Source organism: Cyclopterus lumpus, chromosome 1 (genome assembly GCF_009769545.1).
Source record: "Cyclopterus lumpus isolate fCycLum1 chromosome 1, fCycLum1.pri, whole genome shotgun sequence".
In the NCBI taxonomy this organism is placed as follows: domain Eukaryota; kingdom Metazoa; phylum Chordata; class Actinopteri; order Perciformes; family Cyclopteridae; genus Cyclopterus; species Cyclopterus lumpus.
The window spans coordinates 5,268,546-5,289,162 of NC_046966.1; the positions used below are offsets into that span (position 1 = coordinate 5,268,546).

Below are 20,617 nucleotides of genomic sequence, written 5' to 3' on the forward strand. Positions count from 1 at the left end.
CGCATCATAGGGGGCGGGGGGGAGGACACTGAGTGGGAAATAAAGGCAGAGGACAGCCCCGAGGAAGAGAGACGGACAGGACTCAGAGACAGGGTGGTGTGAAGAAGAGAAGAAGAGTAAAGAGAAGAATGAATGAAATAGGATAGAAGACAGAAGGGGAGAAGTGGAGAGGAAAGGGAAGACGCTCACCCTGTCCCACTGTCTGTCCTTGTCTAGCAGAATGATGACCAGTTTGGGGAACATCTGGTGACCCTCTTCGCTAAATGACAGGTTACGGCCTTCAAATGTGACATTCATGAGGTACCTGAGAATGACAATTCAAGTCGGTGGGTCAGAAACATCAAGGTCAATATTAATATGGGTCAAGGTCATTAAAACAACTAGCAATAATGTGATGAAATTGATGCTCAAGATGGACTCGACATTTTCTTCAAAACGGTTTTCATTGATTTATTTTTTTCATTTTGTATCACAACAGTCTGTAAACACAAGATTGACATATTATGAGCAAAGTTGTCGCGGCTACGCGTTAGCAAACAGCTGCTTATTTACACATGCAGCAGAAACACTTTTAACAGTCACACAGTCATCTTTCTGGCCACCTGGTGAGCGTAAGTCCAATATTTACTCTCCGGTTTGCTCCACTTTGCTCCCCACCGACTCCTGAGGGACTGTGGGGCTCTTTAGCCGCTGAATGCTCCTCTGCGGTTTGTTCACCAGCTAGCCGCTAACGGGGGTCTGTCTGCTGTTTTGGTGCTGGGCAGGTAGCATATGAAGGTATATTTGTGTCGCAAACAAAAAACACAGAACAAGTAAAAAATATATAAACTGAGAATAAATAATTTCTTAGTTTATTTTTTCATTGTGAGACTAGAATAATTTTTGGCTGCAAATATAAAATATTTGTTAAAAAAAAAAAAAAAAAAAGGGTATTTTTGTTTGTTTGTGTAATAAAGTCACAAATATACCTTCATAGTAGCGCACAGTGCAGCAGTTTCTGGAGCTTTTTTTCTTGCTGCTAAAACACTAAATCAAACGCATCAGCTCTCACAGCCGAAGATGACCGGTTATTCCTCTCGTCAGAGTGGTCGTCCCGTAAGCACAAGGTCCCCGGTTCGATCCCCGCTCTCCCCATAGTTGCATGTTGAAGTGTCCTTGAGCAAGACACTGAACCCCCAGTTGCTCCCCGGGCCCACTGCTCCTTAATGACTATGGATGGGTCAAATGCAGAGAAGAATTTACCCATGGGGATCAATAAAGGATATATTATTATTATAAGGCTTACATGTTTAAAATAGTGGGGGGGAGATGAGCATACGTGAAAACCAAGGACCTTATTTTAGAAATATTCTCAAATGTCGAAAATGTTGTGGGGTATTTGTAGTGACTCATTTAGGGGGTCAAATATTCAGCAGTGAAATACTAGTAATGTTCTTATCTGTTATGCGATACAGGAAATTATACTATTATACTGTGCATAATATCTGACACCCACTGGTTTTAAAGTATGCTTTTGTACACATTTGCTTTGTTGATGTTGAATTACTCTCTTTGCGTTTTTGTTTTGTTTTTTTTAGACATATTTTATTATATGTCAGTGTTATTCCTTTAAAACAAGATACTGATTTTGCAGGTTTGAGGTCTTAAGGTCCAGGACCCGGCCTGCTGTTGCCATATAGTTAGATTATTAAGGACAAAGCCTTTGCTGTTTAAACACCTACACTGTGGAATGATCTGCCAGAGGAACTCAGTGTTATCTTATTCACACAACCCACTTTCATTGAATGGCTTTCTTACAATGTCATTTTAAGACTGTAAATGTATATATTCTTGATGTATGTTTTTTGTATTACTACTTCTTCTTCAAATACAACTACTACTACATAGCAGTAATCTTTATGTTTCATGCACTCTTGGTATACGGTGACTTTGTCAAAGTTATATAATATACGAGCCGATGTGCAGCTTAGTACAACATAAAGAAGCAGTAGAAGGAGGCTGTGAGAGGCAGCGAGAGCAACAAAGACACCAGGAGAGATACGTGTGAGAGAGAGTGAGGAATGGGGCGTATTAACCGCCTGTATGAATACACATCAGCATATATGTGTGTCAACAAGTGTACAGCAGTCGCAGATAAGCTGGAATCATCTCTCTCTCTCTCTCTCTCTGCCGCCTCCTTCCCTTACTCGTCCTGATCTGTGGGCTGCCATCACCATGGAGACGCTCTGCCTCTGAAACAATCCACTGGAGAAATAAATATCTTGTCTGAATGCAAGGAGTGAGGAGCTGTGTGTGTGTGTGTGTGTGTGTGTGTGTGTGTGTGTGTGTGTGTGCAGACTTTTAAAGGAGGTGCCGTGCACATTTTACCCACCATCATCTCCAACCAATAGTGTGAAAAAAAAGACAATAAATCTATTCACCAGTGAATAAAAAACACAGACAACAGATGAGCAACGGGGCCTGAAACTTACCCAAGATTTTATCGCAAGTACCTCCTACTAGAACATTCAGTACCTCTATCTGTAACGTCTTTGACTGTATTTATATCCCACCTCACACGCAAACACACAGACACACACACACCTAAGTAGGCTACATGCTTTGAGAAAGCCAATACTATGACTCAAGCCTCCATGAAATGCCTATTGCTGCTTACTGGCTGGCGAGCACACTAATGCTGTAATGCGCCTGCAACAGGAGATTAGTCTCCTAAACATAATCTCAGTTTGAATAGGGAACCCAAAAGATCAAGGCGCTGTTGGTGGAGCCTGAGGAGGTCCGACTTGTTGCCGCCCTGACGACCCATGTGACCAGTAGCGGCCTCTGTGTGTGTGTGTGTGTGTGTGTGTGGGGAGGCTCTTAACACCAGTATAATGTGATGCGTTGCCATGGCGCCCACAACCACAAAAATGTTCATGCAATCAGCTGTGTTGCCATGGGAACAGTAATCTCGCCCGAGAGAGGGTGGTTGAAAGAGAGAAAGAGAGGGAGTATTTTTCTGTCTAAATCCACTGTTTACCCACTTCCCCTCATGCTGTCTTTCACATTCAGATCAATCTCTCCGTCTCACCTCTGATCACACATCAATACGATTCCTCCACCCGTACATTAACCTGTTCCTTCACAAATGGATGCCTCCTGTGAATTCACAGCAGAGGAGGCGGCTCTGTTTATCATTTTGTACCCCTGTACTATTGATGTGGCTTTTATGTGCCCTTCTCATTTCAGAATTCCCACCTGACTTTGCTGGAAGAAGAAGAAGAAGAAGAAGAAGAAGAAGAAGAAGAAGAAGAAGAAGAAGAAGAAGAAGAAGAAGAAGAAGAAGAAGAAGAAGAAGAAGAAGCTACCAGCAGAGCTTCATGTGGCTTCATCACAGCCATATGCAGCGCTTGTGTGCGCCTTGCTCACCAACTGTTCTCCAACTAATCACTGGCTGTGAGGGGAATTTATGTTTTAGTTACAGAGACACTGAATCATCAATGGCATGGACACAATCCCTCTTTTTTTCCCCTCTAAAATCTCTTCAAACGCATACCAGAGCCATTTGATATGACTTTATTTTATCTCATAGTGAAGCCGCAGACACACACACACACACACGCACACACACACACGCACACACACACACACACGCACACACACACACACACACACACACACACACACACATACATACTGTATCAGGTTTGAGTGGATGACTCATAATCTGGGATGACTGACTCTGAAAAGTTCAAACTCACACAGGCTCCTCCCTCTGGACTACATGGGTAATGCTCTCTTCCAATCACAAGCAGGCATTTAAAGTTGCCAGTTCAAGAACCTGGTCAGTGGCTGTCATGTCCCTCATCTCCGAAAAGGATCTTCACAACGGCGACTTCGAGTGCCTCAGACCACTCAGAGAGCGGTCCACCAAGGAACCCTCTACAACCCTCTACAACTGCAGGACGGGGGAACGATGGAATATTTTTCCGAGCACGGCGGAGAGCCTGTCGGTTCGGGAGGCGCTCCACATTCCGGGTCTGGAGATCGGGGTTGCCGACCAGACGAGTGGAGATCTGGAACCGCTTTGGGAAAGCAGAAGTGGATCTGATCGCCAACTGACGCAAAACACCCACTGCTCACTATGGTCTATGTTTCTCCCTAACACAGCAGGACGATAGGGGGGAAAGGAAGTTGGGTCCCCTGTCCAGTGCAGTTGGGTCTATTCTCTGGACTGTCTTGTGCCAATGTGAATGTGTATGCAGCAGCCATTTCTTCCTGCCCAAAGGAACAGACCCATTTTTGTCCCCCATCTCATGCAATGTTCTTGCATTGAGATGGGGACCAAAAATGGGTCTGTCAGGAGGCAACGCCCGGTGATGCTGGTCTGCTTCGGCCATTGGTGCTCGAGGCCCTGCCGAAGGGTCCCTTTGAATCTCTGGAGCCCCTCCTCTCTGAAGTCACTGTCACGTCTGACGTCAGCTAAGAGCGTGCTTGAACATGAATAAATGTAAAACAAATAGAAGAAAAACATATATATAATTGTTCATTTATTGACTTATTTGTTGCTGGTGCCACCGCTCTGATAGCGTAAATACAGAGTGATGTGGCTACACACATAAAAGATGTAAGGCTCTGAGTCACTTTGAGCTGCAGCCTTTAATAAGAGAGTCCACCGGAGCTCCATGTGATCTGGGCCCATGGGGACAGCTACCTGTGGAGTCTGGAGGAGGGGAGCAGTGTATCAAAGAGAGCCCTCTATCATTAGAAATGTGAACAAGGGCTTAACAGGTGAGGACACTGAACTTCCATAGTCTGCAAACCTCAAATGTCATTTTTTCTCTAATGGTTGTCTCTAAACTCAGAAGAAAAAAACATCAGATCTACCTTTCTTCTGATTTGCCGTTGTGACCTAAGAATCATTTTGCATATGAATCTTTTGTCATTTCGTGGACATTATTTTCTATAATGCCTGAATGTTGATCTTGGCTACACACACCTGACACCAACCTTGCACATATCTTTGTTGACAGTTTGAAACTACTGAGTGTGCCTCGTACATAAGGCGTAACTAATACAATGAATGGTTGGCCCAACAACATGGATCACTTGGAGAAAACGTTGAGTCAAAGTGGCTTAAAATGCTTAAACTAAAATGAAAGTTATTGGAAATCCCCCACATGCAAACTCTAACATAGAAACATAACTAAAGCTATTTTAGAGTGAATGTATATACCGACAGTCATGACAGAATACATGTCAGTAACAGTGAAACAGTCTCACACACTGGAGTAGTAGTAACAGATGTGCGACGGTGTTCACAGATGAGATATGTGAACATTCCAATAAGTAAAAGGCCATATGACATATTGATTGGTTATATCCATGGCATTTAAACGTCTCTCACAGGAATTAGGGAGAGGACAGTAGACAGAGTGAAATGAGGAAAACAGAACTCATGCTCAGTGTAAGATATCCTGTCCTTAAACATATGACAGGATATACTCCCTCCTGAAAGTGTATGTAGATATAGGAAATCAGGATCAACAGTTTTTTGACTGAGGAAGAAAGCAGGGGGTGGGGAGTCATGCATCTTCAGAGTTCAGATGAGAGACCTCGGCGTGCAGGAGGTTAACAGAAGAACGCGAGACAGAAAAGCAGTGGGAGCTGAGTGACACGGCGTGCAGGAGACACGGATGTGTACTTTACTTGACCCGCGTGCATTGGAAAGGCTTTATGAAAGGAGGCGGCCATTTGTGCTCCAGACGCACAATGAAGTGGCCCGCTTGCCTTCCAATAAAAAGAGCCAGGACTTGTTACACGGCCGCTTTTATTGAACCCATTAAGAAACGCAACAATACGGCTCTACTTAATAAAGGTGAAGCGGGATGACAGCCACAAGCTCGCTGTGCATGCGTGAGAAGCGAGCCAAGCGGGCAGCGCTGAGCTCTCCTGGACGGCGCTCATACGCTGTCAAACAAAATACAATTCCCTTCCCCTGTCCCAAACACACACAAACACAAATAAGTCCCCATGGTGCATCATCCAAAACCCCTTGGAGCACATTTTCTCATTATCCAAGTGTTCCTGTCCTCTTTGTCTGACAGGAAACAATGGGTGGCCTCTAGAGTGTGTGTGTGTGTGTGTGTGTGTGTGTGTGTGTGTGTGTTTCCTATACTTGTGTTGGAGCGTGCGAGAGCTCGCGGTGTATGCATGTGTTTAAATATGCGTGTTTGTGCGCCCCATAAGGTCACGTGGCCCCTAAACAAATTTGAGAGCGTGACTCACTGGACCACCTCCGTCCATCAGCGCTGACAGGATGGCACTGTGGCCTGGAGCTATACAGGACCACATGGAGACATATGGCCTTATTATTGCTTTTGTCTCTCGGGTGAAGGGATGGAATAGGTGGAATTGTGTGTGTGTGTGTGTGTGTGTGTGTGTGTGTGTGTGTGTGTGTTAGGTTTTTTCTAGCCTCTGGGGTTGCACCAAAATCTACCCATCCAAAGACTCTACTTTTGCTCAGTCAAATGAAGAAAAATGGAATGGCTGGTTGAAACACACACACACACACACACACCCCGCAGTAGCGTCGCAGGTGTGTGCCTGAAGGATGATTGAGAGCTAACCCTGTGTCTGATAGCACCTTTTGGGGACTGAAATATTCATGGCTGGGGTGTTATTGTTATCTCGGTCGTGTTTGGCAGCAGAGCGATTCACGGCATGCCTAAGTGCCCCCGATATTAAAAACAGAAACATGGGTAATGACGAGACAGAAATGTACAGCGATACATCAACCTCAGCCTGGAGATTAATGCAGTAGTGGCAGGGGAGGTTGCATAATGTTTCCCTAGTTATTCACATTCCTCAAATTCAGACTGACACTGAAACAAACAAACAAAAACAGAGAAAATGTTAAATATTAGGAAATAAAACGAGGGATAAAGGGAAAGCGGGCGCATAGTTTTATAAGGCTGACATACATCTAATAAGGAATGACTTTAGTAATACTAAGCTTCTATTAGATTACGCCCTACAGAGCAGTTAAATGTCATGCTATAACAACACGCATGTGTGTGTGTGAGTGTGTGTGTGTGTGTGTGTGTGTGTGTGTGTGTGTGTGTGTGTGTGTGTGTGTGTGCTGGCGATAACCCCCTCTTGTTCTATGGCTCTTTTCTTCATTAATCCGGTTGTCCCCGAGCATTCAATTAACTGTGGAATCTCTGATCAATGTGAACTGAAAGCATGCCCTATGAAGTTAAATGGGGATTAATTATTGAATACCAATGCTCCCGGTTGTTCTGTAATGTGCCAAAAAGCAAAAAAAACAAGGAGGTTCAGAGGCAGAGGAGACGAAGGATGTTTTCCTTTAAAAGATGGCTGTGGGTTAAGCTAAAGATAACACAAGATCAGAGAGCTAATGCCCCGGTTCGCCTTGTCTTTCACGTTTTTATTGGCTAATTAATTACATTCTGGTTCTCCTCTGGGAATTGTGTCTTCGTTTCTGTGTGTAATTTGAGTCCACGATGTGTGCTGCATGTGTGTGGTCGGACGTTTGCTGGATTTATTGTCATATTCGACTGCGCTTTGGCAATTATTTGTTCCCCTTGTGATTTTGCAGACGGTTCATTTTTGGCTCTAATTAATATGAATAATAATAATTCCCCAAAAATGTTGTTCAGCTAAAGTTACAGCTCCCAAAGACATCGGATCTGTGCTACAAATGTGATGTAAAAAGTAAACCTGTTCATTCTGAGAAAAATTTGAACTTCTTGCTAAGCCCCGCCCCCGATGCTACTCCATCTAGCTTTCGGAGCCCACACTGTCACTAACTGCACTCCCTGAAGAGATCCACGACATGGATTTGAAAGATAAGTCCAGGATGTCACGCTGACTCAGCAGCAAAGACAGTGAGGCGGACCCAAATGCTTCGAAGCTTCGACCGTTGCCATGGTAATCATCGGCCGAATGCCTTACCCACAAAATGTCACGGCCCCTCCTCTGCGTAACCTGGCTGTCTGGTGAGAGTGTGTTGTTGTTATTTTTCTAGCCTTAGTAGTAGAAGGCTGTGCACTCTGGTTGGTCCGTTCCGTCGTAAACCCTTTCTCCCCCCGTCTCTCGCTCTGCAGACCTGACAAATGTTTTCCTCACAAGAACCTGCATCAACTGCACTGGGTTCTCTCTGCCAAGCCTCGATCGCCCGCCAGCCAACAACTCCCCATCCCTGCCAGCTTCTCTCAATTAAAGACTTGCCTTCACCTCGCCTGCTTGTCCGGTGTCTACATTTGGGTTCAGCCTTGAAACCTGACACAGAAACTCCAAATAGCCCATAAAATATTGAACAGTAGCCTCACAATGTTTATTATGCATCACGGTGAACTATTATGAGGGATTCTCAGACGGATAGCGCTGTTTGTTGCGTAGAGGGTGTTGATGGCGCTGTCCAGGGTGCTGAAACGCATGGGAGGACACCAATAGACAAGATAAATGTGTATATAGGCCAAGAGACAAGCATATTTGTTTTCATGGTATATCGCTGTAATGTATTTGATTATTACCCATTTTGTAGGCAAAGGCTTCCCCTACATGTCACAGTGTACGATGGCCCGCTTCGTACACTTCACAAAACATAAATATCTGGAACAACGGCCGTTTCATTTCATAACGGCGTAAACAAACGTCGTAAACAAACGTCGTAAACAAACGTCGTAAACAAACGTCGTAAACATAGGTCGTACATTTCTGTTAGCTAGTGTAAGCTAATGTTAAAACTAAGTCCACAAATTACTTTTTAATGTCTCCTTGAAGATGTGAAAGGGTCTGAAGTATCACAAGACGGCTCCAAACATGAAATCAATGCTTTCACCAGCTCATAAAAAGGAGCAGCACTGCTCGTGTGTTGCAGGTCAGAGCCAGCTGTCAATCAGATGAAGGAGAGGCTGCATCTTTTTTCTTGCAGTGCGACCTATATGAATATGGCCTAGTATTACAATGCAGTATCACAAATAAAAGTGTAATTGAAAACGCTATACGTTTCAACATAAACGTATGAGGTGGTTTGACAAACTTGGAGAAGCAACAGAGTGTTATAGTTATGGCTTATTGTTCATATTTTCAGTTACAGTTGGTAAACTGTGATTGGGGCATTCACTCACTTCAGTATTTCCTTGGAGTGGCCGGTGTTGGAGCTCTTTTTGTCAAGTGTCCCGAGGCAGCTTGACTTCAGCAGTGTGTGCGGCCCCCGGTCCAGCATCATGGTGGAGGTCGCCGTGGCAATGACAGCCACTGCATCACGCACCCTGGCCTCGATGTTGTAGTCCCATTCGTCATACGACACGGAGATAAGCCCTGGGACCGAGAGCGAGAGATGGAGTGAGGTGAGAGGAAGAGATGCGTGGAAAGTGTAGAAGGAAATATGGAGAAGGATGAAAAGGGAGGGCGAGGGAGGCAGAAAAGTGTGAGACAGAGGGAGGCAGCGTGCAATGTAAAATAGCCAGGGGAGGGGCGGGTGGAATACAACAATAAATCCATTTTAGAGGAGGCTAAAAAGTGGAAAAACTCAGAGACCAAATCAGTGCGTCTTTCCTGCAGAGAGGTATCTTCAAGAACAACATCACTGGGAACTCTCTTAATGGGATGGCGGCCGCTACGAACATAGTCCAGTTTGTCAGTCGACAATCATCATATCTCATAAACCGATGCGACACAAATGAACTCCCAAAGATTACAGACCCACTTACCTGAGGTTGACATGAATCAGTATGCGCCCCCACCGCTGACGGCACAGGTAGAGCAAACAGACAAGGGGGGACATTTGCATACATGCAAACAAGCCCATCTGCCACTTGCGCCCACATTTCAATAAAAAGCTTTTTGAAAACAGATCACACAATAATGCGATACAGATTTCAGCGTTTTTGCTCTCCAACACTAAGGAGACTTCATTGAGCTCGACCCGGGCCCCTCGTGGTTAGATAGACAAGAAGTAGCCCGCTTTGTGCAACGGAGGAGTTAGACGCTAAGCAGACGTCTGACCTGTAGGGAAGACGTCGGGGACGTGGTCTGCATCTCCGGCCACCAGCGACGGCACGATCCAGGTGAAGCCGTAACCCGTGAGGCCCACAGAATGGGCCACCTCGAAGATGGTGCCGGCCTCCTCCTTCGTGCAGTAGAGCAGGATGACCGGACTCTGCAGTTTCTTCAGCTGGTTCTGGATCTTGGAGTCTCCGTCGTCCACGGACATGTCCAGCAGGAAGACTTCTTCCAGCTCCCAGCCCACGAAGCTGTTGTCGATGGTACTTCGGACCTAGATCGGCGAGCCGGATGGGATTTTTTAAATGATTTTTGTATTGGTTTTAAAGTGTAGGCTGCACACATAACAGAGCAGTTGTGAAGCTGGAACAACATCGACTGAGATGTCTCCTCCTCCATCTGCCAGATTGCAAAACTCTTTACACGTCTCTTGGGAGTGGAAGACAGCGGTCGATTAATAAAATAGGATAATAATAGTGTAACACGAGCGAGATTAGGTAATCTCTTTCCCCAAATCTTAAGGCTGTATGGAGATGGAGTCTTTCTTATTTTTCTATGGGCACGGGGTTCATAGATCATGTTTAGCAGAAGTGATTTTTAAGATTGTGGCTCTTTTGCTTATATGTGGCATTTAGATGACAGATAGATGTTTTGTTTTTTGAGGGAGAGAGTAATAGCTGCTCCTTCAGGGAATCAATTCCTGTTCAGTAACAGGCAGAACCGAGCGTTTAGTGTGCAGTATATCCCATTACATCACACATTTTCTTCCGCATGTTCTTCTGTGTACGTGTGCTTGATCTTTGCTAGAGGGAGGACAGAAGGACAGAATGAGATTCATGGTGCTGGTAATAACTGGTTCAAGCTTTGCTCGTTGGGGCTTTGACTTGTTTGCTTTCAAAAATACATGCAGATAAGCAAAAGGGACAGCAAACGACACCAGTTGATATGAGACTCTATACATTCAACATAAAGCGAATGGACTAAATATCTTCGTTCGTAACCTCTGTTTAGATGACTCTTAAAGATGACTCTTAGATGACTTTTAAACCGGATCGTTACTCTATAACTTTGTTCAAAGGAAATACCCTGCCACTGCTGCAATATCACAAAGAAATATGATTAGCTGACTTTGAAGAACTTTTCATTCTTTTCAGATGTGAGTCTGATGTTCAAAGTTATTCAGGATCTCATACCAGCCCCTTGAAAGAGTCTAAGCCCCGAAGATAAGGAGGCTGAGGGCTCACTGAGTGGCTGCATTTAAAACGACATGCTGAACAATCTGCCTTTTCTTTCCCATTAAAGCAAATGGAACTCGCTACCCACTCACATCAAACTCGTTATCATTTTTAAAAAGCTTGAAATTATGGGTTCAGAACCAGACAGTCGGCTCCTCGGAAATCGCTTCATCAATAGTTTTATTTCATCAATTGTACATAGTCCTAGCAAAATAAACACAAAGACTGTTTTCTTTTTCTTTCTTTTTCTTTTAAATAGATAGGACACAAATGTTAAGAGAACAATATGAAATGTACAAAATCCGTCTGGCCTCTTATAATGGGTCCCCAAAAAGACAAAAGTAATCAAACCTAATGTGCCTGGGACCCAGAGGGAAAGGGAATCTTTTGTTTGAATCTGTACGTTTTTGTAAAAATGTAGGCTATTAGCTGTTAAAGTATCCTGCTGCTTCTGGAACCAGCTCTTAGCAAAGGAATACATGTGGTCTGTCAGGTGTGAAGGTGGTGCGTACACACCTACTGCCAGATGCACTGAAGGATGCTGTATGCTGTCTGCAATGTGTGGAGTTACCTTGTTGACAAAGTCCTGGTAGCCAGGGTAGTACGTGGTGACTATGGAGAAGATGTACCAGTCATACTCCTCCATGATGTTCAACATGACGGAGGCCTGCTGCTCGATGGACGGGCCGAACTGGAAAAACATGGATTGGTCGTCCTGGAAACCAGAGGCAAGGAACCAATCAGCAAACAAGGTCATGAGTCATGCAGAGCACGAGAGCGAACCGGAAGGTAGGGCACAGATGATAGTGGAGCGTGTCCAGCTCCTGCAAGCCTCGGGGACTAGTAGAGTATGTTGAGAGCTGCGCTTTACTCTTCAGCGTGTGCTCCGTACAGCTGCACTCGAGAATATGCAACAATAACAGATTTTTCATTCCTTTTATCGATTATATTCGGGTTTTAATCAGAGACTTTCACTTCAAAAGACACTAGGCGGGTGATTGGAAGAACCATCTGTCAATCAAATGTCAATCAAACATCGGGAAAATAAATATTTTCCATTGAGAAAAGGTCTTCAGTGTCGCTCTTTGCTCCAAAAGGTTCCCATAGTTATAAATTTTTTTGTTTATTCACTTCAATATCAAGTCCAGTTGTGATATATCATAGCTGAAACACTGAAATGAATTCACACACATTTTTATTAGATTTTCTTTTTATATTAGTTTTTAATCAGGCGATATTGTTTCAGTTTAGTTTAGGTTTTCCTCATGGATATAGCTTTCATTTAGTTTCACTTTATCATAATAACCCTCCAATGAAGAAATACTCGACATCCTGCTGCCGTGCGAGTTAAAGAAATACACCCAGCAGCACCCATACAGTCTTTTGAACAACGTACAATGCGTCTGCCGAGCACTTCTGTGCAACATCATGTCAATAAGCAGGCACAGATTTTGGCATTGGGTTGTGAATTCACAAATTGTGTGTTCCCCCCTGCCTCCAGTCTACATGCTGAGCCAGGCTATCAGCGCCATCATCCCTTTCCTCGCTCTGCACTTTCCATGTAGAATGTGATTGACATCTGTGTGACATCGAGGCCCAGCGATACTAGTGAGGACCACAGTAAACGCTTTCTGATCAGTTATCTCACTTCACTTGTCTCCAACTTTAATTTCAAATTAAAAGCCAGAGTGTAAACATTCGCCCTCCAGTGATTGTTTATGTGACGTTTTACCTACGCTGACAGTAAATGCAGTCGGCTCTGTTCAGGGAGGTAATATTGGAGTTCTCACCCGTGAACGACAGCTAATGCAGCGTTCACCTCTAACCTCACACTTCCATCAATTGTCCAGATGAGCGCGACGTGTAATTGACCCTGACATTATTATTATTCCATCTGTGGATCGAGTCTTTTTCTACAACCGTGTTCGCTATCAGACACCTCTTCTTCCTGTCTTTACAGGATGAAGCTGGTGGTATTTTTATGTTATTGCCAACAAATCCCCCGAAAGGCCCAAAACCAATGAACAAGTGTTGTGCAGCCTGATGTAACTTATTTCTCTGTGCCGTGCAGACTATGAAAAATACATCAACGAGCCTTCGCTGTTGAACAGGCTGACAACCGTCAGCGTGATGAACGTGGCCACCGCGGCTGATCTTGAGTCAATCCGACAGACATCATCCTGTTGCTCTGAAGAGTCGGTCGAGGGTCGTGTGTATTAATGCGCAGCTGAAAATAGTGCCTTTTACTCCTGTTAAAGTAAACAATACAATGCCCAGAGGCTTTGGGAAATTACTGACCCGTTCATCAAAACTAGATTAGATACCTATGACCTGTTTTCAAGGATGCGAGTCTCAACTTGGACAACGTGATTTTGGTCTTTTTGTTGGATTTGTTGAAAGCATGAAAATTATAAACAAAAACTATTTTGTATATTGAGATATTTTGGAGTGTGTGCCTCCACCCTTCTGTACAGTGGAGTGTCCTGGTTTCTGTGGATGGTCAACGCGTCAATAACCACAATCGAGGCCACTGAGGTCATTTCCTGCTTGTCTTATTTATTCATTTGTGTGACTTTGGGGACGGGGTTTTTTACATTTTACATTAAAACAAACACATTTAATAAGCTGTTGCCAGAATTCTTTTTGAATATGTTTCAATTAGACTACTTTATGCATTTAGCATTTCTCCACCAGTACTTAATTCCCGGCAGTCAGGATGACAGACTTTAATACCACATTTTAATGTATAATTGAACGGTTAACGGAATAAATCTATTATGAAAAATCCAAGTAATGTCAATGAAGTTGAGACTGTTTTCGGATCGTTATTATCTGAGGTAGGTTTGGTGGGAGACCTCAGTATAATCTACAGTTCTGGCTGCTTCCGCTCTGTTGCGTGGTTACCCAGGGTAACCAGGACATTGCTTTTGGAAAGACACGTTAATGATGAATTATTGAAATGTGATCCCAATGCTTTCAACCTCCCCAGCAGAAATCTCAGAAAGAAATATTTGTAAACTTGGACAAATCAAACCAAAACAATCTACGAAAAAAGCAACTGGTTATTTTATTTGTACTTATTTTTTATTTTTGGTGAACTGCCTCAACCTCGGCTCCAACTATCTTCTCCACCGTTTGCTGTTCTGATTTTTTTGTGTGCTTCTTACTCACACAGTATCCCTTTCTCCTTCAACCTCCTAAACTCCTTCTTTGTCTTGTTATCGCTCCCTCCTGATTCTTGCGTCCTAATCGTGGGCTCAGAGAGGTGCAATCAGTCGCCAGACCAAACCTGCCATTCAGAGGGATCGTGAGGGCACTTCTTACTTCATTCTTAGATTACGACTAATCATCATCTCATTCTACTTACTCTTTCCTAATCACCACTATTTCACGTCTGTCCTTCATCAACGCGGCATTAGCGTCCGGCTTTTCTTCTCCCTCCCTCTTTCTCTCGACCCCGGCCCTCTCCTTTTTCCTCTCTGCCACGTTTCTTTTTACATAATGTCCTGCGGCTCCATTAGTTCATATCACAGAGGTGTGAAGTGTCCTGCAGGGCGAAGTCTGTGTGCGTGTGTCATTACCGGAGCCGCCCGCTTGCTTTCTGGCCTGTCGTTTCACATCATCCTTCTCCTCAACCGCGAGCCCGAGAAAAAAGGTTTGGCATCTCATTTTTCTAGCTTTTTCCTTGTGTCTCCTCTCTGTACATTGTAAGTTCCTGTCTCTGAGGTGGGTTACATTTGGTCATTTGTGCGGTCAGGTCTGGTTAACGAGGGGCTGCAGGATGGACGGGTACGAACGGGCCTCTCCAGTTGTCATAGAGAGGACTTGTTAAGAATAAAGAACTCCGATGTGTGGACGATGCATTACATAACTCTAAATCTTTTGGCGTAAATGATTTAGGATTACGACACTTCTTCCATCGACAGTAACTTTGGTAACAGACAAAGCTCCGCCTTCCTGAGCTACTGTTGCTGCCCTGTCAAACTATACATGGTAGCACGTGTGAATAATGGCCGACAATTTCACACTCAAAATAAATAATACGCAATTTCTTTTCAACAATCTGGATGGTATTGTTTTTCCCCTTGTGAGTGTCTTCATGGCAGAATGTGTCCTCCACAGCAGGGTGTTCGAGTATTTTGGCCCACAGAGTTTATTGATGCGTTCCCTTAGAACCCTGAAGTTAGAATTTCAGAGTTCCCAGTTAGAGATTCGACCCCAGAAGTCAGAAAAACTCCACCAACCCGTATTGCTAAAATTGGCTAACCTGCTAAAAAACATATTAAGTTTTCCAACTTGTTGTGCTGGAATCAGCTGTGCAAGATGCAGTCACAAAGGTGTACAGGTGTGTATATGAGATCATAATGAAGGTCGAGTTTGATGATGGATGTGGTCGCTCCGAGGTAGTACACACACACACAAATCGGAGCAGATGGGTGTGTGTGTGTGTGTGTCTGGGAACTGCTTCTTACACTTTTTGTTGACAAAATGTGTCCACGGCCAGACAGAAATATGAACACCTGACAATGTAGTCAGAAGCTCCTCCGTGGTAGTTCCCGTGTCTTCAGGACACATTCTGCCGTCTCACACACAGACTCACGAGGGGAAAACAGAACCAGCGTCGCTGTCACGGCTGCAAAATATCATTACGGTGCAAATCCCAAAAATACACAAGGCCAAAAGATGCAAACAAGTTAACCAGAAAGGATCCTAAAAACATAAAGTGGTTAACGATCCATAGAGAAGTTATTCTTGTGCTGCAGGACATAGAACTATAGCTCGTCCACGACAAAGCACAATGTGTAAAGATCGGTATGTTCTCACTTTAACTGTTCTGCTTCCTAGCTTATATATATGTACATATGTACACTGTAACTGTGTGTTTTCATTGTAACAAAGAACAATCTTTAAGATGAGGTCATGTACATTCATGACACGGGTGTTTTCTTTTCAGTGGCAGGTCACGACCGACGAATGTGTACTTGTCAGTTTAGTCTTTATTATTTCTTCACATGACTGATCTCCCACCCCTCTAATATATGAGTCACATCAAACACCACTTTCTCTTTGAGCCTCAGCACAGGAATCTCTAAATAGTCTCGGTGCAGTGGCACTAAATCTGCAACAGCTAGTTGTGTGAATTCCCCCCCAATAAAAAAGTCTGGCAGAGGAGTGAACCACTCGGGAGACTTCATGCAACCTTTGTGCACCAGAGAAGCGGCTCATTCCCGGTCCCAGAGGTACAACCTCCAGTGAAGACGGTGACTCTGCACTCTCGGTGAACTCACCGGAAAAAATCTCTCTCTCTCTCTCTCACCCTCCATACCTCCATCCCTCTCTCTCTCCCTCTCTCTCCATCCCTCCCTCTCTCTCTCTCTCTCTCCCTCCACCCCTCCCTCTCTCCCTCTCTCTCTCTCCCTCCATCCCTCCCGCTCTCCCCCTCTCTCTCTCTCCCTCTCTCTCCATCCCTCCCTCTCTCTCTCTCTCCATCCCTCCCTCTCTCTCTCTCCATCCCTCCCTCTCTCTCTCTCTCTCCCTCCCTCTCTCCCTCTCTCTCTCTCTCTCTCCATCCCTCCCTCTCTCTCTCTCTCCCTCCCTCTCTCTCTCTCCCTCCATCCCTCCCGCTCTCCCCCTCTCTCTCTCTCTCCCTTTCTCTCTATCCCTCCCTCTCTCTCTCTCTCCATCCCTCCCTCTCTCTCTCTCTCCCTCCCTCTCTCTCTCTCTCTCTCTCGGTGCATGCTGGGAGTTTGCGTGTGTGAGCGTGTGTGAGTGAGCGGATCTTTTTTTCGAATTGTTTTTTTTCCCTTAGTTATGTACTTTAATTTCATTTGGTTTATTGGTTGGGTTTCACCGTAGTTTGGGTTGTTAGTTGTGTATTTTTGGGGTAGTTTGTGGGTTTTTCTTTGGGTGTTTGTTTCCTCCTGCCGGTGTCTCGCCGGTCGGCGTCAGACGCCATGGTAAATGGAGACACGTTGTCCCACCTCACGAGGAAGCACGGCATTAAGATCGCGGCCGCTTTCTCCTGCAGCGTGGAGGACATCGGGATGGCTGTGGGGGCGAAGGTCGGGCACAGCAGCATTAAGTCGGCCGCGCGCATGAACGGCGCCGTGGTCATCTTCCTGGACCAGGTGGAGAAGGTGAACCGTGTGGTGGAGGCGGGCCTCACGGTGAACGATTTGTTTGTCCAGGTGTTTCCGTTAGTGCAGCCGGCTACTAGAGTCCTTGTATCTAATGTCCCTCCGTTCATCACCGATGAGTTCCTCAGCAGAGAGCTCTCCAGACACGGGAAGGTGGTTTCCCCGATCAGGAAGATCTTGTCTGGGTGTAAAGATCAGTTGCTGAAGCACGTAGTGTCCCACCGTAGATACTTGTATATGATACTTAACAACCGGAACGAGGACCTCAACCTCCGCTTCAGGGTGAAAGTAGACGCGGCGTTCGCGTCTCCGGGCGGCGTCTCCGGGCGGCGGCTGCGGGCGGCGGCTGCGGCGGCTGCGGCGGTGGCGGCGGCGGCGTTTGCGTCTCCGGCCGGGGGCGCGTCTCCGGCCGGGGGCGCGGCTGCGGCGTCTGGGCGGCCTGTTCCGGCGCCGCGGCGCAGGGTGAATGCTGCTGTGCCTGAGCTGAGTGTGAGTGGTGTGAGTGAGGTGAGTGAGGGTGATGGTGGTAATAATGGTGGTGGTGAGGGTGATGGTGGTAATAATGGTGGTGGTGAGGGTGATGGTTGTAATAATGGTGGTGGTGGTAATGATGGTGAGGGTGTCCAGAGCAGCAGGGGGGAGGCTTTGGTTAAGGTGGGAAATGGTGAGGATGGAGGAGAAGAAAAGGAAATGGGGGGTAATGGTGCTGGGGAGAAGCCCGTGGAGGTAGCACAGCAGGTTGGTGGGGAAGTAAAGGCGGAGGAGGAAAGTGTAGGTGGGTGGGCTGAGCAGGTGGAAGAAGCGGAGATGGAAGTTGGGGAGTTTAAAGTTGCCTCAAAGAGGAAGAAGCGGGCCCAGAAGGCAGGCAGTGGCACCAAGGCCAGCAAGGTGGGGGAAGCCAAGGAGACGGGTCGGGGGCAGAGGTCAGACAGCAGTGACGAGGAGGTGTCTGACAGCAGCAATGCTCCTGCGGTTTTAACTAGAAGTCAGCAACAAAAAATGTACACGGCAGAGAAAATTAGGATTTTTTTACAAAGGACAAAAGGCAGGAAAGGAGTCAACGTTGTTGACTTCTTTCCTAACATAAACTTATTTTATACCTCAGCCAGACACCACATGAGCCGGAAGGAGGAGTCCGGCTTCACTGACCAGGAGGGTTTTAGATTAAGAAAAATTGCCACAAAAATAAAGGAAATGATGGATGAGGGTGATGCCGAAAGCTCCAATGTGTGTTTTAATTAATTTATTGGTTTTTGTTTGTGTTTTAAACATTTTTCTTTTAATGGATACTTTCAGAGTCGGAACTTTAAATGTTAATGGAGCCAGGGATGTTAGGAAGAGAACATCTATTTATGAATTTAAAAAGATGAAAGGTATTGATGTTCTCTTCCTACAAGAGACCCACAGCGACAGCACCAACGAGGCCGACTGGAGGAGGGAGTGGGAAGGGGAAGTCCTCCTGAGTCACCACACAAACCTCAGTGGAGGAGTGGGCTTCCTCTTCTCCAGGTCTTTTATCCCGGTCTCACTGGAGGTCAAACACATCATCGAGGGGAGGTTGTTTTTAGTTAAAGCACGGTTCGACCTTTTTACTGTTGTTTTTATCAATGTGTATGCTCCAGCAACCGGTGCAGAGAGGAAGCTGTTTTTACAAAATGTTAATGATGTTTTAAGTGGCTGTGCCTTGGAGGATTTTTTATTCTTGGGGGGGGATTTTAACTGTACGGAAGATGATTTAAAGGACCGTAACCACACAGAGCCACATCCAGCTTCACAGCAGGTTCTGAGGAGGCTGGTCCATTCTCATGACCTGGTGGATGTGTGGAGAAGGATGCATGCCGACTGCCGACAGTACACATGGTCCCACTTTAGGGAGGGGAGGATCTCCTCAGCCAGGTTAGACCGTATTTATGTTTTTAAGCACCATTTTAATATTTTTAAAATGTGCAGTATTGTTCCTGCCGGTTTTACTGATCATTCTTTGCTTTTATGTCATGTTTTTATTAGAAACATTTTACCCAAGAGCGCGTATTGGCATTTTAATTCAGTTTTAACTTTTGATAAAAAATTTAGAGAGGTTCTTATTTATTTCTGGGATGTTTTTAGGCTGAGGAAGAGTGATTTTAGTAGTCTTAGGCAGTGGTGGGACCGTGGTAAGATTGAGATTAGGCTTCTTTGTCAGCAGCATACTTTCAACGTCACCCGAGACATCACCAGATCTATGAAGGACCTGGAGACTGATATAGTGGACCTAGAGAGTTTAAGTGAGTCCACAGGAGATCGAGGACGTATTGAAGTCCTCAAAGGAAAAAAGGTGGCTTTGGCCGACTTGTTAGACGTTAAAGTTCAGGGTGCACTGGTCAGGTCCCGATTTCAGACCATCACAGAGATGGACACTCCCTCTAGCTTCTTCTTTGGCCTGGAGAGGAAGAGTGGGCAGAGGAGGGTAATCCACTCACTGTTAGGAGACGCAGGGCAGCCAGTTGTGGAACCAAGCCAGATCAGGAGGCGAGCTGTGGACTTTTACTCCTCCCTGTATACCAGTGAGTACAGGGAGGAGGAGTCTTTAATGCAGGGGTTCTGTGGGGAGCTGCCTCAGGTCTCTGAGGACATCAATGAGGAGCTCAGCAGGCCCATAAGCCTGCAGGAGCTGAAGGCTGCCTTGCAGGGCATGCAGGGACGGCGTGCTCCCGGCCTTGATGGCCTCCCTGCCGAGTTTTATAAAGCGTACTGGGAGATACTTGCTGGGGACATATTAGATGTTTTTAAGATATATCTTGGACAAGAAAATGTGGTCCAAAAGAATTGGGAGGGCGTCACAGAAAAGATTGAGGGAAAACTTTCCAAGTGGAAGTGGCTGCTCCCTCAGATGTCTTTTAAAGGTAGAGCACTGGTTTTAAATAATCTTATCGCATCCCAGCTGTGGCACCGCCTAACATGCCTAGACCCTCCCTCAGGCTTTCTAGCCAACATACAAAAAAAAATGGTGGATTTTTTTTGGGAGGGTCTACACTGGGTGCCACAAGGGGTGCTGTTTTTAGCCAGAGAGGAGGGGGGACAGGGCCTGGTCCACCTGGCCAGCCGGACAGCCACTTTTAGAATTCAGTTTGTTAAAAAATACCTGACTAGTCCGGAGTTTTTAGTGTGGCGAGATGTGGCCAGCTGCATCCTCAGACGTGCTAACAACCTGGGGCTGGATACTGCTCTGTTTTTAATGGATTCTAGCATTTTAAA

General features: G+C 45.5%; 1 protein-coding gene across 1 annotated transcript in view; it reads right to left on the reverse strand.

Annotated features, from left to right (window-relative positions):
- Window positions 1–20,617, reverse strand: part of grin2bb (glutamate receptor, ionotropic, N-methyl D-aspartate 2B, genome duplicate b) — a 63,718-nt gene that overhangs the window by 19,378 nt on the left and 23,723 nt on the right. The window contains exons 3-6 of the mRNA XM_034534990.1: window positions 11,818–11,961; window positions 10,015–10,285; window positions 9,135–9,327; window positions 190–304 (exon numbers count right to left, since the gene is read on the reverse strand). Of these exons, the coding sequence (XP_034390881.1) occupies window positions 190–304; window positions 9,135–9,327; window positions 10,015–10,285; window positions 11,818–11,961 (723 nt within the window). The remainder of the gene's footprint in view (window positions 1–189; window positions 305–9,134; window positions 9,328–10,014; window positions 10,286–11,817; window positions 11,962–20,617) is intronic.